Below are 25944 nucleotides of genomic sequence, written 5' to 3'. Positions count from 1 at the left end.
GATGAAAACACTGCAAACTGGAACATACTCATGGGAAGTCTGACGCGCAAGTTCTGGCCCTTTAAAGATAAGCAACTTGAAGTCACGTTTTACCCTTTCAGCAAACTTGCCCAAGAGAATCTTAGCACAGCACTAGTAAACAGACAAGGCTTGTCTGAATCCAGGGACATTTCTTTCCTTCAGATTGTAGCCATGTTGCCTGGGTCAACACTGAACTCTGGAAACCCTCACAGAAACATGTCACTTTTCATTCATTTTCATTGATTTTCCAATTTTGGTTAAATTGCGTTGATCTTTTTTTCCTTTATGGAGCTGTTTATGTATTGTAGCTGAAAAGGCTTATTAATTTAACTCCCATAGTAATATACTTATTGCTACTTAACAAAAACCCAAATGACAAGAACATGAACTTGAGACACATTTGTCCCCCAAATAAACCTTAAAAATGGAATGATCTACTATATTATCATTTTGGTTTATAAATAGAGACTTACAATGCATTTTCTACCAGTAAAAAGAGAAGCTGAGATGGAGAAATCACCTTTCTCTTGTAGGAAGAATTTGCAAGTGCCTTCAGGAGAACTAGAGGTTATGGGAAAGCTGGTGTGTGTGCGTGTGTGTGTTCTCGCACATGCGTGCTGGGAGGGGAATAAAGGGAGAAATGGAAAGTTCTTACTTGCCTCTGAAGAAGATAATACGTCAGTCAGGCAGTCATAAAAATAGGGAGGTTTGGAAAGAGAATGAGAGACAAAATGGAGGAAATGGACTTAAAATGTTCTTTTTTCTGCTTCCTATTTTTAACGAGAAACGATTACATTTTCCAAGTGACAATCAGAGTTTCAATGCAAATTTCAATCTCTTCCTCTCTTTCCAATAATTCCCCATTTTCAGCTACTGTTTCCCACTTTTCACATGTAAAATCTTAGTGTCATCTCCAATTCATTCTTGCCAATATGCCAAGAAACCTATAATTAGGAGTGCTGAAATTGTGGTAGGTAGTGGGCAAACAAACATGCAGACGATCACATCTGTTTTCAAGAAATTTACTGTCTAGGCCAGCGGTGCCCACTAGCACTTTCTGTGATGGTGGTGACAGTCTCTGTCTCGGCCAGTATGGTGGCCACTAGCCACACAGGGCTCCTGAGCAGTTGAGATGTGGCTGGTCTGACCAAGAAATTGATTTTTACATTTTAATTTCAAGGATGTGAATTAAAATTTAAATAACCACATGTGACTAGCGGTTACTGCATCAGGTCTAGACCAAGAGAAAGGGGATATTCTTGTGTTTTTTTTTTTTTTTTTTTTTGCGGGGGGCGGGGCACACGGCACGTGGGATCTTAGTTCTGTGACCAGGGTTCGAACCTGCATCCCCTGCATTGGAAGGGAAAGTCTTAACCGCTGGACCGCCAGGGAAGTCTGACAGAAGGGGATATTCTTTAAAGAGACAGATGACAGTGTAAAGGAGCATGTGACAAATGCCATGTGAGGGCTGCAGCTCAGAGCAGTCAGAGTGGAGGAGGAAGAAGGCTGTGGAAGACTCAGCGGTGGAGCACCGCTTCCTAGATGGGGCGCATCTAACCCAGAAGCTTGTGAAGAGCTACAGCGAGGAAAACAGAAAGGAGGGGAGAAGGCATTTCTCACCCAAGGAGTTTTTAAATCAAAGACACAGAGGGGAAAATGCACAGGACTGTGAGGGAAACCCAGCCCTCGTCCTGCGGCAGATGGTGCTTGCAGAAGGTCAAGGGTGACTGCCAGGGGGCACGTCCATGGAACGATGCCCTGCTGGGAACAAGGGATCCCAGGATGGGGGCAGATCTGGGGGGGTGATGGAGGCAGAGAATCCTCAAGTGGGTTGACATGCTGTGTGAAGGGCCAAGAGGCTCTCCTCTGGAAGGTAGCCTGTGGGGGATGACAGGGTAGCCCTGGGACTTGGGAAATAGGCCAGGGCCACCAGACAAATGTAGGGGGATGTAAGTGGGCCAGGAACACATGCCCCCCTAAGTGCGACAGCTGCTACCAGCTCCACCTGACTGTCACAAGTGGTCCGACCCATCGTCCACATGTCCACACTGGGACCCCGATTTCCAGAATTTCTGATTTTCAGAAAGGCTGGAAATTGGAATTTAAAAAAATATGAAATCAAAATATTTGGATATGGCGACTAATATGAAACTTTAAAACACCCTGGGCCAAACCAAAGAGCAGGCATGTGGACTGACTGAGGTCCACGGGGCACCTGTCTGTGACACGTGACCTGGAAGATGGGTGAGGTTCCATAGAGATCGCCTTGCAGGACAAGAGCAGAGACTGAGGGGAGAGAAAGGCTCGGGCGGAAACACTGGCACAGGCAGCAGAAGGTTTGAGAAAAAAGTAAGTCAAAGCTACCTGACTCTGTGACAAGGAGGAGAGTGTCAGTGATCTGGGACAGTCACTTCCCTCCCCTTTCCTTCCCCCCTCCCTCCCCCACCCTCCTGGCAGACAGGTGAGGCAGGCAGAGCCCACAGTCGCTGGGGCCTCAAGAGCAAGTGGTCGGTGATGTACGGTTCCCAGGGGGTAAGGGCAGGGGGGAGGGATACATTGGGAGATTGGGAGTGACACATACACACCACTATATATAAAATAGATAACTAATAAGGACCTGCTGTACAGCACAGGGAACTCTACTCAGTACTCTGCAATGACCTATATGGGAAAGGAATCTGAAAAAGAGTGGAAACATGTACATGTATGACTGATTCACTTTGCTGTGCACCTGAAACTAAATCAACTATACTCCAATAAAAATTAAAAAAAAAAAAAAAAAGAGTAAGTGGTCAGTGAGGAAACAGGCATCGAGTTGAATGAATGCAAATAAACGCAAAGGACATGGCTTTTCCAGTGTGTGTTTTCTGGGGTCACGTAACATCCCATCACCCTTGACAGATTCTCCCCAATCCAACCATGTGTAAATATCTCATTTCCGCTACTACATAAAGTGCCGCTGACGGAAGCCGCACATCTTCCCTCATGTGAAAGCCATGTTCAATTCTCATGAAAAAGAAGTTGTGTGCTTTGCAGCTCACCTCCCGGTCCAGCAGTGCAGGTGACACGACGGTGACAATGTCTCCTTTCTCAGGATCGATGTAGAACATGTTGGGAGAGGGCCTGTCAGGCGTCTGCTGACGGATATTATACCGCAGGAGGGCATTATCCGTGGCCGGGTCGTCCGCGTCAAAGGCTGTCATCCGCATCACCGTGGTTCCTGAGGGGGCAGGAGCAGGGGATGGTCACTTGGGGGACAGCGATGGGCAGAGCCCCTCCCCGCACCTGGGCAATGGCAGTGGAGTGATGCGTCAATCACTTTCCAAATTAAAAAAGCAAAACCCTTCCCTGGCTCCGTTAGGTTTTAGCTTTCCTTCCGCCCTCCCTCTCTCCTCCATCACGTTAAAAGACCTGAAATAAAGAAATCTTTCCTGTTCAGCAGATTGACAGCTTAATTTTTCCTTCTCCTGATACGCTGTTTATTTCCACGGGCTTTCATTTCATTGTGGATGTGGCTCTGTGACAATGGCCTTCACTTTAAAATCTCTTATTGAATGCCTACCACGTGGGGGGCCCTGGGCTGGGTGTCCGGGAAAAAGGGGTGCCAAAAAGTCACATTCCCTGGGGTCCGGCAGGTCGGCGCTAAGCAGGAGAGAGAGCGTTTGAAAATAATAAAGCATTCACAGCGCATTGAGAGAGGGTGATGTGAATACGGATGAGAACAGCCTCATCTAACCACGGGCTCAGGAAAGGTTGCCGGTGCAGGTGGGTGAGTAGGTGTAAGCGAGGGGAAGGAGGGGCGCCTCAAAGGGAAAGGTACTGCAGTTAATTCCGGTTACAGGGAATGGGCGTGGATGTTACTTGAGCATGCTCTGTGCGCAGCCGCAATGCTGACACTTTAGAGACGAAGATGGTATAAAGACGAGAGTGACGGGGACTATTTGATTGTAACAAGGTTGAGAAGGGTGTCGGACACAGGGCTCGCTCACACACAGCTGATATGAAGGGCGACTGGCATTAGGTGCTTTGGAAGACAACTGGATAGCAACTAGTACAAAAAAAAAAAAATGCATTCACTCTCTTGGCATTTACCCTCAAGAAGCACTTGCACGTGTCGACAAGGGGTTTTGGCGGGGATGTTTACGGAGGATCCGAGAAACATTTGGAAAGAACCTAACCATTCAACAACAGAGGAATTGCTAAAATGATGTTATCCCTACACTGTGAAATACTCCGCAGCACTTAGAAAAGGTTGTACAGATAATGTGCTCTAACACAGAAGGCTCTCCAAAACTGAATGATAGCAAGTTGGAAAATGTTATCCATAGTATAACATCATTTTTACGAACCTACTTGCAAACAGAAAATTCCACAAACTTTATGCATATATTTTTCAGGTACAGTTTATGTCCATAAATGGATGGAAGAAGGTCTATAAGGGTGAACTTCACACTGGCTTTGGTGGTTAAACCTGGGAAAGGAGAGAGGGCACTGGGATTAATGGTGATGCAGGGACGAGGGAAGATGGTGGCCGATCTGTAATGGTTTGATCATTTTTACAAGGAGCATGTAGTATTTTGTGATTAAAATTTAATTTAAAGGGATCATAATTATAAACACCAATAGAAGCACGGTCTAGAGTGGAATCTGGCACATTTACCTGCTGGTCTTGACAACCGAGAGCCACCATATTTGGCTCAGGGTGACGTGCCCAACTCTAATTTTTCACTGTGGTTTACTCTTCTGTGAATGTAGGGCCCCATCTTCTGATTCTGAATCCTCTGAGCCCACAACATGTGAGCTAATGGGTAAGAGATGGAACCAGCAGACCTATCGTCCCCAGCAGGAATACTCATATACAGAAAATATTCAAGCTTAAAGGAAACATAGAGTTCATCTAGTTCAGTCACCATCCCGGTATTCCTTTCCCTTTTATAACAGTGCTTCCCAAGCCATCAAAGCCCGTTTATTTTTTCCCATAATCAGAATCAGATTATCAGCCATTAGGTCCGAATGATCAGGCAAACGGATCTGACCATCCTAAAGTAAGATCTATCTGTTAAATAGTCTCAGCTCATCTCATCAATCTGTGAAATAGTCTCACTTAATTTCACCAATGTTGCCATTAAACCAGATGCATCCAGACACATCTTCTGCTCTGTGTTGTGTCTTTGCCCTTCTTTGTTTCTTTGTGAAACTGCACCAGGGCAGGCTTCAGGGACAGTGTCGGAATAGATCCTCGGCACATGCAGCCCACTGCCTTGTCCCCTGCCTTCGGACCATGTCAGCAAGCCATCTGGTTCCTGTGCTGCTGCTCACTGAGCTGCACTGTGCAATCAGGGTTCTTTCTCTGCCCAGTGGTCCAGGAAGCCGCTGCCAGTCTGTCAGCGTTAGTGTCAAGGGTACACTCGTTTGCCTTCCTGGTCTAGGAAAACAGGCCCACTTGGGGGTCTCTGTCAGAAATGAAAGGCGACTTCCAGGCCCACATCTCACCCCGGGCCACGCTAAGTGAGCTCCATGTGGGCAAAGACCTGGAAGGAGGCCTCCACACCACGGATGCCCTACAGGAAACAGTCCTCAGCTAAGGACCTGTGACCTGGTGCCCTGCACTTTGTTAGTGTCTAACGAATGCTTGAGTGATGGAATTTGTGCCCTATTTAATATGCCTTTAATTGAAGTCAGAAACAAACAGGCAAGAATGTATAAAAAAATGAAGCCATCATGGTTTGTGATTGTCATGGCTTCGTAGGAAGGAAAAAAAGATCTCTCAGGGTGATGAATTTTTAGTTTCCACCAGGACATTCATTGATAATGTCTTTTTTGGTATTATTTTTTGCAGATTTGATAATATGGGATGATAAAAAGTTATCCTGGAATACTCCCAAGGTTACACAGAAGATGTTTTTTATTCTAATGAATTGTTAGGGAGTAAGTGAACTTGGTCTTAAGCCCTGCCTTTGTCTTTACCCTGCTGTGAATACACACCTGGATTTAATTCTGAGGCCCACTTCTGTAGACAATGAGCATTGCTGAAGTCATCTAAATAGGTTTGCAGCATTGAAGGAAACGACCTTGGGGTAACATCTAGGTTCAGGTCTTAACTAACTGTGTGAACTTGAGCAAGTTAATCAACCCTCCTTGAACCTCAGTTTCCCCATATGCCCCCTCATAACGTTAGGACATTAGTAACACTTTTCTCTATGGTCACTGTAAGGACTTGATGGGACAATACATTAAATAACTTGGTGCCGTGCCTGGTACGTTAGAGTTCTGAGGAGGATGCCTTTTATCACCGTTCTGTCCTGAGTTCTGAGCCTATCATGGCGGTGCAGGCAATGACCTCAGACGAAGGAGCTCAGAAGTAAGTTGTCCATAGAAACCGGCACCTGCTATGGCAGAAGCCCCGGTGCCCATCATCTCAGAGTTGCCCTGCCTTACCTTCTCCCTCCCGCCTTGTCCACAGTCTTAGTTTATAGATTTGGGTTTCTACTGTGGAGATCACAAATCTATGATAACACATACACATGCGTGTGCATGCACGCACGCGTACACGCACACACACACACACACACACACACACTCACACACACATTCTGGAGCCGCCACTGCTTCTCCACACGGTACTCTAGTACTCCTCTAGGATCAAGGCTCTATCCCGAGTCCTGGTATATCTGATGGGCCCGACACCCTGTTCTTGTCCTACTCCTCCTCTGGGGGCTGGATCATGATTTTCTTTTCTTTTTTTTTTTTTTTTTTTGCGGTACCCGGGCCTCTCACTGTTGTGGCCTCTCCCGTTGCGGAGCACAGGCTCCGGATGCGCAGGCTCAGCGGCCATGGCTCACGGGCACAGCCGCCCTGCGGCATGTGGGATCTTCCCGGACTGGGGCACGAACCCGCGTCCCCTGCATCAGCAGGCGGACTCTCAACCACTGCACCACCAGGGAAGCCCTGGATCATGATTTTCATACTTCCAGGTTCTGCAATTGGCGGGCTAAGCCTCCTAAATCACCATTTCCTAAATTGTTTCCAAGGGACCCTGGTTCCATGGGTTCATCAGAGAAACACATTTGGGAAATATGCAGAAAGCACAGTTCAGCAGGTTTCCCTCTTGGAGAACTTCCTAGCATCCTTAAGAAGCAAATGCATATTGTGAATCTCCAAGAGAAAACAGCATCTGTAGCATTTCCTAAACTTCTTTGTTGATGGAACCTCTTCATTTTAAGAACTTCTTTATGTGATGGGTCACATGGTCCTAAATTTTGCCCTTGGGGGACACAGACTGTGTTCTATTCATATTTATAAGCTTGGTAGCTATCACTCAATAGGTCCTCTGTCAATGTTCTTTGGGTAGAATTGCGTTCTTGCAACTCACCATAGCTTTGCCTTATTCCACAGTGACCGGAAGTCATGGATAACTCATTAGTGAGAAGATTGGACAGCACTGCCTGGACATTTTTCATAACCAGGCATGCTCCCCCACTACCTCTGAGCTCTTTTCCCCCCCTAGAGGTCCTTGTTGGACCTGGGTTTAGCAGACATACACCAATTCCAAGTCCAGGGCTGATGTTCAGCATGTAGGCACCAGGACAGTTGTTCCACGGCCTATGGATGGCCCCTATGCCTTAACCTTGCCCATGCCCACATGCTGGACTCTGAGAAGAAGGGCTCATTTATGTCCATCAGCCCAGCAGCTTCTCATCTGTGCTTATCTTGTGCTTATGTGTGCTTCCTGATGGCAGAGAAATGATAATTATACGATAGACACACGTGTGGGTCCTCCATGTAGTACACTTCTGTCTTCTTCCCCATCACAATATTCTCCCATGTGTCAACATAAATGATAATCACTCTGTCACTCCCAGAGCTGGATGAACTAGCAGTGGTCCCTCCAAAGCAAAAGAATTACAGGCTGCTAGTTGAAAGCCCCAAGTCAGGCCGTCATTTTCTTTTGTCGAAGGACATGGCTGCCAGTGTGATAGGCTGATAAACAATTAGCAGAGTTTTGTCTTGGCCAGTAGCCCCTTCCTCTTGGCTGTGTTTCTCTGATTAAAGACATGTGCCGCCTGGTGTCATGGCCTTGAAGCCGGTGTTTGAAGTTCCGCTTCCTTGTGATTTCAGGCATAGTCACACCCTTGAGAAGTGGAGTGCAGCTCTGAAGGTCAGGGGCTGTTTTCAATCTCCAGGTAAGGTCAGCCAGCCTCAAGAGTGGGAGACTCCAAAAGACAGCTCGCTCTGTGCCACAGTTGACAGAATTCTACTGTTCTTGACATTTCTTTGTCTTCATCCCCAAACATTTCCTTCACATGATCAAAAGTGTCAGACTCCTTTTTTAAAAAATGATATTCTTATAAGTGAATAATATATTGAGACATGAACACGGACATTCATGTCTGTATTTGGCAGTGAATACACTTCGATAGCACAGTCGAAGCAACTGTATGCTTTCCAGGGGGATGCAAAACATAAAAACCGATATGATCAGAGATGGCAGGCATCACTAAGTGAGCTCCTTAGATGTGACAAAATGTCACGTCATCAGAAAGCATCCAACTCATGAGAGGAGGTAGGGCATTCTAGCCCCACCCAAACATCTGTCTCTGCGACTAAACTGTCTCAGGGATGTGCCTCAGAGGTTACTTTTAAGAGAACACGGCCACAGATGCGGCACAGCATAACCCACTCCTTCGTGTTTATTTCCGTGTCAGAAGGAAAGCCCTTAGACTCTAGGCACCTTGACTTGTTTAGCTGGGTGGGAGGGACACAGAAGTATCGTGGAGTATGTCTAGTCGGACTGACACTGATTTGAAACTAAATTTCTGTTGGAGTCCTTCAGGTTGAAGGGGTTCTGGGCATCCTGATTCCAAACGCCCAATCAGTGTTCTAGATGTGGGATGACAAACCAGCCAGTGTGCCCAGGGCTGAGTGCATTCCAGGACAGACCTGGGCAAACCAGAATACGTGTGTCACCCTATAGGCCAAGTTCTGCTATCATATACAGACATATCTCATGGTCACGACTGTCAGAGTACAAACATGAAAATCGCTGCCACTGTGACATTAGTGGCCTGGGACATGCAACTCCCCACTGGCCAACCAGTCTGGGACTGCTTTCTGACCACACACGTGGACACAACCCAGATCTCCCCTAACAGTTGTTAATGGCGAGAAGAGAACCGGGTGAACAAAGGCAGGCAGAACAGTGTTAGAGGCACTGCTGAGGATGTGGGTTGTCTGCTTTCAAATCCTGCCACACCGGGAACCATCTGGATATCCTCGGGCAAGTTCCTTTACTTTGTGGAGCCTCAACTTCCTCACTTACAAAAGAGCATTTCCCTTAACCGGCTATTGTGGCGTTGAATGAAATAATGCAGTGTTTCTCAACCTTTATTTATCATGATCACTAATATCTAGTAAGACACCAAGAGTCTTTTTAGATATTTTTTTCCTACCTGTCATCCCCTGCCATAGATATCTATCATGGCCCTTTGAGGACCACAAACCACTGTAATATCTCATGTTTTTAATGTCTCCCCAAGCACCAATTTTTTCCCTCTTGGAGGTGATAATGTCTCCAATGAGAATGTATAAATTAAGAAATATAAAGTCCAGTGCCTAGGCAGTGATAAATATTAAGTGTGAGATATAAGTTTTATTTACTGTTTTTTACTAAAATTTTTTTTAAATTTTTTTGTAAGTTTTATTGATATTTTTATTGACTGCTGCAATTTGCAACTCACTTCCGGCGGGCGGACCTCATTGCCATGACGATGGTGATGGGCCAAATGTCTCATGGGACCCAACCACATGGACTGCAACTCATACTAGTTCTGGGACTCACACCCAGGATCTATAGAAGCAGAGATTAATTAAAATCTCATAAGGAAACAATCCCTCTCTTCCCTTAGATAAGTCTAGAAACTTCTGTTGAGCACATGCACGCATGATTCATCTTCCTCTGATCTTGTCAATGTTTCCGTGTACACAGGAATTAATATGGAAACTGTCAAAGAGTAGTTGACAGAAGATACCAAACCAATCTGATAGGTATCCAGAGGCAGCCCGCACTCTGCAGTGCATGCATTCCTGAAAAGGCACCCATGGAATGAATCGTAAATAATGTCTTATTTCCCCATTGACCTACATTAGCATTTCAGACCTGCTGTATCTTCATTTGAGGGGGGGTCCAATCAGAAGCTGCTCCTCGTAATTCACTTTAACTCTTTCTGCTTATCTCCAAAACACTCTGCTAGCAGGTGGGGTGGGGGAAGGAGGTGGGCTGTCTGCTGTGGGTGAGGAGACTCTTAAAGCCCTGCTCGATACTCCGGAGGAGACAGAAGAGGTGCTCTGACTCTGACTTTGGTGGGGAGAGAAGGGGGAAAGCAGGTTAGATCCAAGGCCAAGGCCAAGCTGGGAGATTCAGCTTTGCCACCATTTCTCCTTTGGGGGGCCTGACCCTCTGTTCCCCAATTATCTAGGGATTGTCATTTACCAGCACAAAGACTCTCTCGCACTTTTCATTTGGTGGTCAGGCTGTGTGTTAGACCTAAAAAGTTCTCGATAATGTGAGTTTTGATGAAGATGCCAATGACCTTTGGCCTCTCTTCTGACAGTAGCCCAGACACGTTGGCCCTGAGGGTGCGGCTCTCTGGCCCCATTCCCAGAGTGGGGTCATGAGAGCTGGGGCAGGAGTGAGAAGCTCAAATGTCCACCCAGTGCCCACACGGTCACTTACATGAGTAAAGTGATTTTGATACAGTTGGGAGAGGTGGTGGCTAACTAGAGGGTACATGTCCGCCAAAGAGGCAGCTACCTTTTAGTTCAGGGTAAGTGCTGCATTTCTGAAATGCAAGTCTGGAGAAGCCAGACCTTTTGATTTTTCAAGACAAGGTGGGAATTTGGATTTTCATATAAACTGTCAAAATATTTACATGCTGGACACTAGTTCAAATGTAAAATACAGAAGATCACTGAGTGGGACAAAGAAAGCCAAATAAAACAGATCATGGCAGGCTTAGTCCCAGGCTCACCAGTTTTCAACCTTTGATCTTGGCTGTAGGTAGAGGCGGTTCTTTCCCCCAAAGACAGTAACTAAATATTGTTACTATAATCTCTGGTGATAGATTACAGTGTAAGAAAATGGCATATCCACTATAAAGAGTTTACCCTTCTTCCTTCCACCTCCCTTTTGGAACAGGGAAGTTCCCCTGTGTGACCCCAGCCCCAGCCAAGTGGGAGGCAGTAGAGACACAACAATACAAACATGTGATGCATGTGTCATGTGCTAACTTATTTGATCCTATAGTAACTCCAGGAGGTATGTCATATTGTTAAACCCTTTGTACGGGTGAGGAGACAAAGACTGAAAAGGCCATATAGTCACCCCATGAGCCAGGATTTGAACCCTGCTTTACTGAAGAGACTGTGGCTCAGACTGTGAGTTGCTACCCAGCATCCATTCTTCCTTGCTTCCTTAGTAACATAACTCTGATTTCAGCTGGCCACATTGCTGACTAGGTGAGATGCTAGATGTCCCAGCTTCTCTGCCAGCTACCGTGGTCACCGACTAAGGTTTAGACAATGAGATATAATTAGAAGTAAAGTGTGTGAGACTCCTGGGAAGGTTCCTTAAAGGGACCTCATCCAGAATGTGTGTGCTTTTGTAACACCCTCTCTCCTCACTTCCTGATGCCTGGGATGCAGATGTGATGACTATTATAGCTTCAGCAGCCATTGTGGACCACGAGGTGGCCCTTCAAATAAAAGCCACGTGATAGAAAGGTAGAGCAGAAAGACAGAAAAAATATGAGTCCCTGAGTCTCTTATGACCACGGAGCTTCAAGGAAAGCTTGGAATTCCTCCCTTTGGCTTTGTTTACATGAACAAGAAATAAATGAAAGAAAGGTGAAAGCCCATCTTGTTTAAGCCATAATCATTCTGAGTTTGCTATTTCATGTGGTCACAACTAATGTTCTCTGAAAAAGGAGAAAGTAAAGATTGAAGAAAATAAACACATTTTATTAAATAGTTTTACTCGAGAAAGTAAATTTTGTTGCTTTAGCCTAGAGCTAGAGGGCACTAATTTAGACAAGTGTAGAAACATCTAGTCACAATTGGTAGGTATTTTCAAATATTCAAATTGATTTCCACTCACCTAACTCATCTTGAATCCAGAGATAATCTTTCTATCAGGTGGTAAGACTGTCCTATTAGTAGCCTCCAGCAAATCATAACTTTGTATTGTCCCTTCCACCTGGACTGTGTGTTTAGCCGTCTGACATTCTCTGGCCAATGGGACACGTGGAAACATACAAACAGAGGTTTGGAAGTACTTGTTCACAAGAGCTTGTCCTCCTGGAAAGCAGCCGCCATCTAAAGATATCTGGGCTCTCCTGCTGGAGGGGCCACATGTCTGGAAACTGATGCTCCCTGGCTGACACCCCTAAATACCCATCAGACATGCAAGTTGAGGCCATCTTGGAACAGTCAGCTCCAGTTGAGCTGCTCCGTGACAGCAGCCACATGGCCAACCTCAGGCAGGACCAGCAAGAGAACTGTCCCACTGAACCCATCCCAACTTGCAAAATAATGAACAACTAAATGGCTGTTGTTTTAAGGCACTAAGTTTTGGTGTGTATCATTATACAGCAGTAGATAACAGGTAAAGGAGTGTAAGTGGATTAACCTTCACATAGAAGCTAGAAAATACTGTATAATTTAAAAAACAGTGTGGGGGGCTTCCCTGATGGTGCAGTGGTTGAGAGTCCGCCTGCCGATGCAGGGGACACGGGTTCGTGCCCCGGTCCGGGAAGATCCCACATGCCGCAGAGCGGCTGGGCCCGTGAGCCATGGCCGCTGAGTCTGTGCATCCGGAGCCTGTGCTCCGCAATGGGAGAGGCCACAACAGTGAGAGGCCCGCATACCGCAAAAAAAAAAATAGTGTGGAAGTTGCCATTTTAACTAACCGAATAGCACACCATATTTAAGGGATGGACCAAACTAAAAAGGGACAGGTCCAGGCAAAAAACTGATGAGAAGAGAATGCAACCCATTTCCTAAATGTTGGGCTTTTGGGGCTACCAATGACATCACCATAAATCACTGCAATGTGCTGACCGCTGAGCGTGGTGGTTGCCTAATGGATATTCTCTGTTAAAGCACTGAATCAAGCTGGCACAAAGTATATACTTTCAACGCAGGTTTGAGATGAGTAAGTACCTTCAAATAAGAAGACAACTCTGTTCTTAAAAGTGAGAACACCTTCAATTTTGAGATAGTTGCCCACCTCCTTTAATAGCAGCCAGGAGTGCCTCTGTGTAGCTGCAATTACCACAGGCTTGATTTGAAATGTGATCGACTTCTCCTCTCAAATTTGCTCTCCCTCCCGGGAGCTAGTTGGTTTTTTAAACACAAATTGACAGTCAAATATGTAATAAGTTATGACAAGTTGAGCAATGGCTGTCCCCCATCTGTTTTCAAAGGTGGTTTATTTTTATAGGGATAAAGAGATGGTGGCGACAGAACCACCTTATCATTATTTCAATTCTTCCGTGGCACCTGCTAAATGTTCAATCTCCACAGTGCCTTTGCCCTACTTCTCTGGTGAGCTGTTGTTTGAGCTGCAGCGGGCCAGATGTTAGGAAAAATAACTGTTTTTGAGATAGAAGGTAACACATGGTAAAACTGGGGTCCCTCCTGTCAGGATTCACTTTATTGCCCTAATTTCTTTGTTTCATCCAGCATTTTGAGGTAATGTTTTTCTCAAAACCTATTCAAAATTCTATTTAATCTTTTTATCTATAATTCCTTTCTGTGCAGCCCTTTAAAAAGGATCCAGGAAACACTGCTCAATTAACTGATCTTGCCTAAAATACTTCAAAAAAGCATTTTTAAGTGGAATCTCTATCCCCAGTACTGGATTAGTACAAAGTAGCTGAAATTCTCGAATGTGAAAATATTTTTTCCATAAAACTGAAGAAAAATAAACCAAAAGGAAATTGTGGTGTATTTTTTGTTTGTTTGCTTAACCAATTTAAGAGATATTTAAAAAGCAATTCTAGTTCTCCTTAGAGCAGTGGTTTTCAATTGAGGGTGATTTTATCCCTCAGGGGACACTGGGGAATGTCTGGAGACATTTTGGGGTCGTCACAGCCAGGGCGGGGTATGTGATGTTGGAACCTAGTGGGTCGAGGCCAGGGATACTGCTAAACACCCCACAATGCATAGAACAGGCCCACCACAAAGAATTACGCAGCCCCAAATGTCAAAAGTGCTAAGGCTGAGAAACACAATCTTCGAGTTATTTATACCTGGGTCTCTAAAAGTAATGGCACTTTTAAAATCCCATACCCAAAAAATTGAAACAATTTGCCTCTCTTTTGGAACTCTCTCTTGTAGATGTGAAGTTCACTGAGCATAGAGATACTATCTCTTCTGTATTTATTCCCCTCACAGTGGCTCAAATATTAGTACCACAGAATATGCAAATATACAGAATATATAATGTTTAAGAACATGCTAATACTAGACATAAACTATTATATATAGAATGGATACACAGCAAGGTCCTACTGTATAGCACAGGGAACTAGATTCAACCTCTTGTGGTAAACCACAATGGAAAAGAATATGGAAAAGAATGTATGTATATGTATAACTGAATTGCTTTGCTGTACAGCAGAAATTAGCACAACATTGTATATCTACTTCAATAAAAGAAATTTTTTAAAAAGAAGAACATGCTAATTCTAACATCATTTAGTTTTCCTGCTTAAATTTTTTTTTTTTTTTGCGGTATGCGGGCCTCTCACTGTTGTGGCCTCTTCCGTTGCGGAGCACAGGCTCCGGACGCGCAGGCTCAGCGGCCATGGCTCACATGTGGTATCTTCCCAGACCAGGGCATGAACCCGCGTCCCCTGTAACTGCAGGCGGACTCTCAACCACTGCGCCACCAGGGAAGCCCCCCCTGCTTAAATTTTATATAACTCAAAGCATGAAGATCTTCAAAGATAACAGGATAATGAGCTTCATAAGAGTAGTAAGAGCTTCGTAAACATTTGTTGAATGCACGAGTGAATAAATAAATGAATAAGGTAAATGAATGAATGAATAAAGGATGAATATTTTTATTTGTTATCATCTTTCTTCTATTACAGCTTGAGGTAATGGTGAAGGTATAAGCAGAAACAAGTAAATAATTAATGCCTGACTTCCACTAAATATTAATTCCTAAGTAAAGTCTGAAGATAGGCCTATTGCCCTCATCATTTTAAGGGCAAAGGCGAGGCAGTTTTGCTATTTAAAATCATTGGTTTGTTATTTCAGTTTAGCCTATATTAGGCTGGGCTAAACTGAGATAACAAACCAATCCATGCGTCAGTGGCTTAACGCATAGGGTTAATTTCTCCCTCAGATTCAGCTCATATTGTGGCTCCCTTTCAAGGGGTTCCTTTCCCAGTTGTGATGTAGGGACCTAGACACTGGCATCTTGTAGCCTTGCCACTGGGACACGTGGTTTCCTGACTGTTGTGGGAGAAGCAGAGAGCTGCAAAGCCACGGGCAGACTCATTAAGTGCTTCATCCAGAAAGTGCAGATCACCACTACTACCTGCAGTCTACGGCCAGGTCGGTGTCTCAGGTAAGCTCAAGAGCAGGGCCGGCTTCACGGGTGTGCGGCCTGTGTGGTCGGCCGCGGTGCTGTGTTCAGAAGGGCCCTGTGCTTGTTTTAATGCTCTCCTGTCACCCTCTTGACAGTCTTAATAATTGTTGAACAAGGGGCCCCCCATTTTCATTCCACAAATCATGCAGCCTGTCCTGGTTAAGAGCCAGGAGCCAGACCTGCGAGAGGCCTGGGAAATGTACAAGAGGCATCGAGACCCCCCTGGGCGCAGCAGGAATCTCGGTCAGAGATCCTGCCAATCAGGCCATAACGCAGAGCCCTTTGTTTCCATCATTAGGGCTCCAGCGGTTACTGCTCATAAAACTCCTTGCTTCCCCATGGTTTCATCCCTATTAGGCGGGAAGCATTACGTAACAGCTCAAGAAGTCTAAACAGCTTCTGCGCTGGTACGCGACCTGCTCAGTGCCGGCTCCCGCCTCCCAAGCTCTGGGTTCTCTGCCCTGGGAGACCTGCGCAAGCTTCTTCTGGCGCCCAGCTCTTGAGCTGCTATCTTCCTGGCCTCTGCCTTGATTTCCTGGATCCTACGCTGCCTTCTTCTTTTTAATAAAATACTTATGCTCGACAACATGGGTCCCACCAGATGTGGGTCACACACCAGTATGAAATTAAAGCAACATGTGGAACTATGCCTTGCAACCCTGGCTGCTCATCTGAATCAACTGGGAAGATTTAAAAGTACTCCTAATGCCTGAAACTCACCCTCAGAAATTCTGAACCTACTGACCCGGCATGGAATCTGGAGAATGTGATCCTGGCAATAGACGGGGCCAGACAGATGGAGACTCTGACACTCTATTTATTGGCCATGTCATCTGGGCAATACATGCAAGTTCACACAGCCTCAGTTTCCTCACCTGTAAAACAGGCAGACACCTGAATGGGTGACATCACTCGCCCACCGACCAGGCTATCCAGTGGTCAGTGGCTGAGCCACAATGCCTTTGTCCCACTCCACTCCAGCACAGGTCACGTCTCTTAGACATTTCAGATTACACTTTGCACGTGGAACAGTTAATTTTCAAGAACTCTCCCTGCAGACTGGCTATAGAACACTTTTGCTCTGACCCACTAGAGCTTGTCTGGGGCATCTCTGAGCCATGTCAGGAGCCCCAAGGACCAGCAGGGCCAGCAACCCGAGTTGTGGTGAAGAACAGATAGACGATCGATGCCCCCAGAACTGCACCTGTTAGGTAAATAACCTGCCTGAAGTCACAGGCATGGTCAATGAGGGGCTCAGGGAGGTTTGCAGAGGCAGGAGGAGGGGGCTGGTGATTACTGCAGTAGCAAGATAAAAATGAGGCAGGATGCGGAAATACGGCACATCTGAGACTCGAGACTTTGCCTTCAACGGGAAGAAAGTGTCGGCAAATTGCTGGTGGAGCTGTAATGTTGCTGATTTTGCAAACACGTGTTCTTCAACTTGATAAGTAAATACATATTGGGTACCATAGTGATGTTGCAAGCTGTTGTTTTATGGCTGGGAAGTCAGCTGCCTGTGATTTAAGCGAGCAATGGTATTTATAAAATAACACTGACTTAGAAGGAGTCATTTTATGAGTCTGGGAAATTGGATCTTTTATGAAGAATAAAACTTGATGAAGGAGCTTGATCAGGGTCACACAAATCTGAAATTAAACGCGCTTGGGATTGAAATCTAAGCGGGACCCCTCTGGATGTCTGGGCTCTCAGCCTGGAGAAGGGTGACAAAGCTTCTCCCTGACAATCCTGCCATGTGGAACTGGAGAGTCATTTCCACTTGCAATGACTGTTTCGCTCCAGGGCGAATGTCACTTTTGAAAGCTGCATTACCTCTTCCAGGCCATCAGGACACCACTCATGGAATAACTCAGACACCATGTAAAACTAAGCGATGCATATCTGACTCACACTTGTATCACACAGAACGCAACACTCAGGCACCCAGTAGGTGCTCAGTAAATATTTAGTGATGGAGTAAATGGAGAACAGATCCAATAGCGTCTGGCTCACTCTGTATGAACACTTCCTCATTTCATTTATGTTTTTATTTTTATTATTATTTTTTTTTTGCATTACGCGGGCCTCTCACTGTTGTGGCCTCTCCCGTTGCGGAGCACAGGCTCCGGACACGCAGGCTCAGCGGCCATGGCTCACGGGCCCAGCCGCTCTGTGGCATGTGGGATCTTCCCAGACCGGGGCACGAACCCGTGTCCCCTGCATCGGCAGGCGGACTCTCAACCACTGCGCCACCAGGGAAGCCCTCATTTATGTTTTTAAATTGTCTCTCCTGTGTGTGTATTTCAGCCTCCTAATGGTGCTGCCTTTCCAGATGGGAATGTTCTCTTCTTGGAAATAGTCTGGCAGGGGAGAGACAAAAGACATCTGCTTCCCAAGCTGAGAGAACCAACAGACACATGATTCAGGCTGGACTGACTGGATGCACCCCTAGATAAAAAATGGTACTCATCCGATGGAGTTGTTTTGTGGATTAAATGAAGTTAATATATGTAATATTTAACCCAGGACTCTGTGTTCTTTGAGAATATGATTATTATTACAAGATGAGACAGGCACAGCTCACAGGAACCTCTTTTAATAAAGAGGTAGAAGTTAAGTCTGAATAAATGCACGATTAGGTGAAATAGATTTTTTTTTTCCTTAAGGTAATCTTAGGTTGCATAAATAGACGTAGACTATCAAATACAAGGGAGGCGATCATGATTTTAACTCAATATTAAGCCTCAGTAATATTTCAGGGTCTGTTCCATGCACTGGGTGACTCGCAGATAATCAAAACACAGCCCCTTCTTGCAAGTTGCCAAACTGATCTCGGTCTTTCCTTTAGCCATGTCTGTCTTTTCTGAAATTCTTCCTGTTAGCCAAGATCAATTCATAAGCTTCCACTATTGCCCTGCAAAGGGAGGGCCAGGAGAGCTACCCTCTAATGCCCAAAGGCCTGATGCCACGAGTAAGAAGTGGCAGAGGGAACGTCGTGTGGTTAGAGGGGCCCCTGCGTGACTTGGCTCCTTGGCCCCTTCCTCCATCTTCCCAGTCCGCGGCACAGCATCTCCAAATCTCTCTCCATATCTCTGACCTCTGCTTCCCTCATCACATCTCCTTCTCTGACTCTGACCCTTCTGCCTCCCTTTCATAATGGCCCTTACGGCCTAGGGTTCTGGAGGCAGGAAATACACAGAAAGTTGAAAGTGAGGGTGTGCAAACAGGTGTGTGTGTGTGTGTGTGTGTGTGTGTGTGTATGTGGGGTGATTTACTACCACTAAAAGCCCAGGAGAGCCATATGGATCTGTGACAGGGCTTCTTGTACTGTAATAGTTGCCTGCTACAGAGGAGGATGATGCAGAGGCTGTTTGAGGACAGACAAAAGAGATATATGGAAATGGCGGGAGCCAAACGTGACCCCCTCTTAAGGTCTCTTCGTGCTCTACCAGCCCATGTTACCTGCAGGGCTTGGAGAGACCACAGCTGCCTCATCAGTGTGTAATGGACCCTTCGCATTTGCACAACCTAAGAATCTCATTTTCAATAAAAGATATGCCCTCACGGGCCAGTCCTGTGCCCACTCCAAGGAAAGCAGAAATTCTGCCTGTGTGTTGCAAATATTCATTTATTTCAACTCCACTCTACTGGGGCCACTTTGTGGCAGGTCCTGAGCTAGGACCGTGGATACGGAGATGAATAAGACAGTCCCTGCTCCTCAACTTTCCCACATTCAACTAGGAGAGACAGAAATGCTTAAACGCAAAATTGCACCACAGTACAACGCAGGCACTTGGTAAAAAGCACATTCAAGGTCGTTCTGAAAGCATCTCGTGGTGGGCAGCATGGATCTCCACTGGCATAAGGTGACGGACTTAAGAATGTCTTTAGCAGCTCCCAGCTGCGATTTAGGGCGGGGACAGTCTCAAGTTGTTTTTCCCTGCATTACCACTGGGAATGGTCTGCTCACCTCTGGACTATTTGATTATTACTTAGCATTTAAGTCTTTAAAACATTTCCTTCCACAAAATAACCTGCCCATTTACTGAGCGCAAAGAGGTATTAAAGCCTGCAAAACAGCACCACTGGCCATCTTCAAACTCTCCCTCCTGCTAAGAGAGTGGGCACGTTAAAGAATTTTTAAGAGCTGGAAACTCTGAGACAAGTGAATTTGCAAGTCAAGTTGAAAAAGCACCGAATTAAAGGTCCTGAGCACCCATCACATCAACCAGTGCCTTCCATGCTTTTGAACATTTAGGTCGCCCTGAATGCAACCTCTTAAATACCATCTGCCCCAGACATGGCCCGCAAAATAGGAAAGTATTGTGGTACAAAAGACCCCATCTCAGTAGAGAAAAGAAACACTACAGTAAGCCACAGGGTCCTAAGCAACTCATTTTGCCAAAATGTGAGCAGTCAGAAGCCTACTACCTGTGATTGACGGCAGGAAGGGGTCAGCCAGCAACTACAGGAGAGACTGAAGCTTACACTAGGGGATGATTAGCAGATGGTTAAATCTCATCAGGGACAGAGGGAAGAGAGGCAGAGTAAAAACGAGATGGAGAGAAAGGGAGAGGCAGGACGGCAGCAGTCTGAATTCATTAACTGAGCGAAAACGCATTGAGGATTTGCCGTGAGCTGCCCACAGTGTCACCAGGTGTCTGCCGCCTCAGGGCTTATGTCCCAGGCACACTCCTGATGCACCCTCACAGACTGCACTCGTTTTCTAGGGCTGCTGTATCAAATTAGCACACACCAGGCAGCTTAAAACCATAGAAAACTGTTCTCTCAGAGTCCTGGAGGCCAGAAGTCTGAGATCCAGGTGTGGGCGGTGTCACGCTCCCTCTGAAGGCTCTGGGGAGAACCTGTCCCTTGCCTCATTCAACTTCTGGTGGCCGCTGGCGTTCCTTGGCTTGTGGCCCCATCTCTCTCTGCTTTGCCTTCACACCACCTTCTCTGTGTTAACACCTTCTGCTTCTCTCTCCTAAGGACCCCTGTGATGATATTGGCCCACGTGGATACTCCAGGGTAATCGCCTCATCTCAGAATCTTTAACTTAATCACATCTGCAAAGGCTCTTCTTCCAAATAAAGTCACACTTACCAGTTCCAGGGGCCAGGACTTGCTATCTTTGGGTGGCCACGATTCAGCCTACCACACTGCTCACAATGCATGAGGAGCTGTTCTAAGCCCTAGTGCATGAACTTGACCTCATGGAGGTTCTGTTCTCATCCCCAGGTTGTCCTTGGAGGAATAGCGGTGACAGGCTTGAGGTCACACAGCCAGTGCCTGGTGGAATCGGGGTTGGAACCCAGGCATATAAGGAAGCTAGACTCTTGTTGTACAGCCAAGAATGAGGCAGTTGGAGGCAGACAGTGGGGACAGGGCAGAGCAGGACCAGACATGAGAAACATATGCGTATCTATGGCCCCAAGAATGTTTCTGGATCAGTTTCCTGAGAATCAGTTCAGTGAAGAACAGCTGCTGGGCCTCTGCCCTCAGAGGTCATAAATTCTGTTCTTGGGGTCAGCTAATGATGGACACATTTTCCAGGCTCAATTCCCAAAGACATGCAGGGGACCAGCTCCTGAATCTCACGATTTCCAATACTGCGAAAGCCATTTTATCTTTACAGAAGCGTAGCAAAGTGGCCCAGGAAGATGAATGTGTGACATTCGCTCACACTTAAGCTCTTCGTGGGCTCTGCTGGATTTAGAGGGAAAGAAATATCTTTGTCACAGAGGACATGTGCTTTATATTTCTATAAAAACATGAACGAGACAAGCTTTTTCCTCATTTCTTTCCAATCTTTAAGGAAAGAAAAATGTGCACAGTGTATTTTTTTTCCTTCTTTGAATCACAAGACATTTGACAGAAAGAAGCTTTGGAGTTAATCCAGTCCAAGGGGCTCAATAAGAATGTTTCCTTGAATGTCAACTATCACGGGTTATTTTCTTGCCAGTACCGAGAAGTAAAGTTTATGGAGAAGGGTTAGAGGCCTCCACCCCTGCCCTTGGATTCTGCCCTTCTTGGATCATGGCTGGAATCCTGGATCATCCTGGCTCCCATAATATACAAGGGAAAGAGACAAACCAGAGCCTGTCAGGAGGAGAGGGCACAGCAGGCAGTCTAGATGGCAGGGCTACTGTGATGTAAAGATTAGTTCTAGTAATTGGGCCCTTTTTTCAACCTTTTTAAGACTGAAAGGGAAGGAAGGATAGAGAAAAAGAAAGACAAAAACTAGCCTATCATGATTGGAAGAGAGCATGTCCTAAAATGGGAGTATGTTACCTTCTAATACTCGAATGATTTCACGTTTATGTTGAAACTCAAGACCAGGGGACTGGTCTTGGGGAAGAACATGGCGACCGAGGGAGCTATGCAGTGATGGAAGGCGCTGCCTGCTGAGCGGTGAGCTCGCATCGCTGTGTGTGTGTGTGTGTGTGTGTGTGTGTGTGTGTGTGTGTGTGTGTGTAGATTGAATGACAATTGCTGTTGGGTATCAGAAGGGAATCCTGCTTTCAAAGGAGAGCGAACCATCAGATCACCTCTGAAAACTCCCTCAACTTTTAGCATCTGTGATTCTGGTACACAGAACAATGCCAGTGAATTTCAAGTTCACAGTGCCAAAAGGGCATGGAAGTGGGAGAGGAGAGAGTTTGTTAGGTGCTTCCTCAGCTGATAAACTTGTGAATTGTGCTGACTTTCAGAGTGAGGAATGGAAAGAGAGGAGTAAGAGAGGCAACTTTGCTTCTCATCTCATCCACTTATTCTACAGAAAGGCTCATGAGATCACACACAGATCCCCACTTCACAGTTAGCTGACAGGGAGGTTTAAAGAATTCCCCCAATTCTATAGCCACACAGGCAGCAAGCACCTCACATTTACCTCCAAGTCGCTCTTATCAATTAAAAAGGCAGTGCCCATTGACTTGAATCTTTATTTAAGCCCTTGTGAAAATTTCCATCTTAATAAACCAGCTGAGTGGCTTGTCTATTATCCACTCTCCTGAAAAGTGTTCAAGTCACATCTGCGTCCATGGGGACTGAATGCTTCAAAACAGCTATTCCAACTCTAAGTTCAGATTCAACTAATGTTTATTGAAGCATCTTGCCTTAGACATTTCCATACACCTTATCTCATTTACCCTCTTACGATTCTGAGAGATGACCCAGTACCTTCTAATGGCTTCCTAATGCATTCCCTTCTCTCACCTTTAAGCTACTAGTTTGTTTTCTAACAGGCTCCAAACTATTATTCCATCTTCACTTTTCTTTCTACAACTTATCACCCTCTGAAATGTTATAAATTCGTCTGTTTAGTTTGTTGACTGATGGTCTCCCCTCCTTCATCAAATGTAATGTGGACTTTTTCTGCTTTGTATCACCAACGTAGATGTTTGTGGAACAAATGAACGAACACCATCCCTGCTGTCTCCAATTTAACTTTTCTAAAATGAGCGGTTCCTTGTGTCATTCTCAGACATGATATATTTTGATGGCTCCTGCTGGATACAGTAAAAAAAAATCTAGAATAAAGCATCACGGGCCTTCCTGGCCTGGCCGGCGTTCCCCTCCCCTTTGCTCTCCCCTCATCTTTGTCCCCTCCCCTTCCTGCCACATTGACTGTGGTGGCCATCACTGCTATCAACAAATACTTCTGGTTTCTTCTGGCCACGTGTAAGGACTGCGCTCGCCTCCTCTGCTGGACTTAGGTGTGGCCCTGAAACTTACTTTGACCCATGAAACGTAACCACGAGGGAGGCATGTCCCTTTCAGTCGGAAGCTTTAAGAGGCGGTCCCCGTGCCATTCGATCTCTCCCTCTGCACAGCCACTGCCAGTGTTCCACATGGGAGCTGCTCTGCTCTGTCAGCCTGAATCTCAGAGAGGGGGTGACATGGAGCAGAGTCCCCAAACAGCCCCCACTGGCCATTATCACGAGAAGAAATAAACCATTTCTTGGTGAGCCACTGCATTTTAGGGGCTATAGCAGTATGAGCTAGCTCATCTGGGCTGAAACACTGACCTTGAACTTCCCCAAATTTGCCACGATGACGGCACATGCCATTCATTCAGGCCTGGACTCTCATACTCTCCTCTCCCCCTCGCTGGTCCTGCGCCGCCTCAGTAATTTCTGCTCATCTTTTAGATCACCCTGGAAAGTCTGTCCCCCAACCTCCTTCCTGAGGCAGCATTAAATATTCCTTCTCTTTGGCCTCATTTCCCTCCCGGGTTTATCTTCACCCCAGTCCTGTGCACACTGGGTTGCAATTGTCTACATAGTGTCAGAATCAGCTACTAGACTGCGGCTTGAGGGAAGGGCTTACCATCTCCACAGGCATATTCCGAATGGCTAGGAGGCTACCAGGGTACCTGGGGTATAAGTATCACGTCGACTTTTGTTGGATGAATGGATGAGTGAACAAGTGAAGAGTACTACAAGTGTTCTTATTCACAATTTTCAGGGGTATTGGGTTAAATACACCAGCTGCTTCCTATTTCCTATTTAATCCTCTCTACTCCTTGAAACAGGCCTCCTCATCCTTGTTTTAACAGTGGAAAAAAAGACTCAGAAAAATAGAGTAATGGACTTGAGATCACAGAGTCAAACAGGAGGCAGGGGAAGATTCAAACTCAGGTCTCCAGCCTCCCAAATCCAAGTTCTTTTCCTTGTCCAGAGCCAGAAATTGGGCCACAACAGCCCCTTTCCTATAGGTCCAAGTTCAGCACAGAGACAGGTCCTGCTGAACAGACCAAGGTGTCACCTGCAGGGCAGCTGCTGCTACTTGGGGGAACCGCAGGGCATGTGTGGAAGGTCCTGAACTCAGCTGTCTGCCCTGTGATGCTCCATGCTTCCACCTTGGTCTCTGTTAAACCAAATGGCTTCCTATTTCCACCTGTGACTTCTCTTTGGTTATTCTCACAGAGTCATGGAAGCCATGAGGTGCAAGGGCTATCAGAGCTGTGGAGTCCACCTTCAGTATGACTGCAGGGAGAGTGAGTTATGCAGTCTCTGTCTGAACACCCAGGGACATGAGCGTACACCTTACAAGGCCGCCCACTGCTTTTTTGGGCATCTCTGACTGTTGGTGAGATCCTGTGCACACTGAGCTGGAAGCAACCTACTGCAAACCTCTCGCTCTGCTCTGGCTCTTCCACATCTCCCTCTGATGAACTGAAAACTTATCTATCTACGCATCCTTCATTGCTAGTCTTCTGACCTCGCTGCAATTTGTCAACTTTCTACTCAAATCAAGGTGCTGACAGCAAAATATGCAAGATGTGTCCTGAGCTGTGCTGGCTGTGGGAGGATGATCACTGTTCCTAAAGAGGCAATTAACTCACTCAGAAGGCACTTACACAGAAATGCCTTTCGAGCTTGTGGTCAACTAGGACCCCAACACTGTTTTTGCATGAAATACTATTTAATATAGGGAATCTCACTCTGATTTAGTAGGCTGGTTTTTCAAGAATCTCAGGCAAAGACTTTACATTCATCTCCGTGACATTAAATCATCAGCTCATGGTTACAGTGTGTCCATGCCTTTTAGAAAACCTGATTCAATCATCTGATGGATTAGCTATCCCTCATCCACTCTGGATGAAGCATGATTTTGATAAGTTATTGATATAAATGTTGAATAAGATAAGATTAGTGCCTGGTAAATGTCATCTAGCTCATATTTCTCTTTCCTCCTTAAAATTATGAATTATTTCATACATACACAGGAATATATGTACACAAAGTCACATATATACGCATACATACAACACACATGTACACACACATATACAACATATAGCAAGGTATAAGAAAGAATATAATCAACATTTCTGCCCACCACCCTGCTTAGGAAATATCACGTATGATGCCACTGTAACCCCTGCGTGTTTCCCCTTGATCTCATCCCCCGTCCTTCCCTCCGAGGAAAGTGGTTATTGGTAACTTATCTAAACATATTATCTAAACATATTAGTTTTTCATGTTTTTGAATTCTCTAGAAATGGAATCACACTGTATGTATTTTTCTGCAAACTGTGTTTTTCACGGCGTGGTATGTCCGGGGGCTGAGGGGCAGGGTGAGTGCGGGGGTCCACTGTCAGTGCCACAGAGCAGTTCATCACACGACTGAGCTGTCATTCACCAGCCACGGGACGCTTAGCTCGCGCATACACTGTTTCCTATTTTTGCTGCTGCCGGCCATGCTGCTAGGAACATCCATTTCCGTGTGTCCAGGTGCACATATGAAAGTTCCCTGCAGGCATGGAC

The 25944-nt window shown here is 45.8% G+C and overlaps 1 protein-coding gene across 1 annotated transcript in view; it reads right to left on the bottom strand.

The window, feature by feature from the left end:
* CDH13 (cadherin 13) overlaps positions 1 to 25944 on the bottom strand; it is a 1022168-nt gene that overhangs the window by 239938 nt on the left and 756286 nt on the right. The window contains exon 7 of the mRNA XM_067721248.1: positions 3063 to 3241. Within this exon, the coding sequence (XP_067577349.1) occupies positions 3063 to 3241 (179 nt within the window). The remainder of the gene's footprint in view (positions 1 to 3062; positions 3242 to 25944) is intronic.

This window comes from Pseudorca crassidens, chromosome 20, assembly GCF_039906515.1.
Source record: "Pseudorca crassidens isolate mPseCra1 chromosome 20, mPseCra1.hap1, whole genome shotgun sequence".
Classification (NCBI taxonomy): Eukaryota; Metazoa; Chordata; class Mammalia; order Artiodactyla; family Delphinidae; genus Pseudorca; species Pseudorca crassidens.
This window is presented reverse-complemented; position numbering and strand designations above follow the sequence as displayed.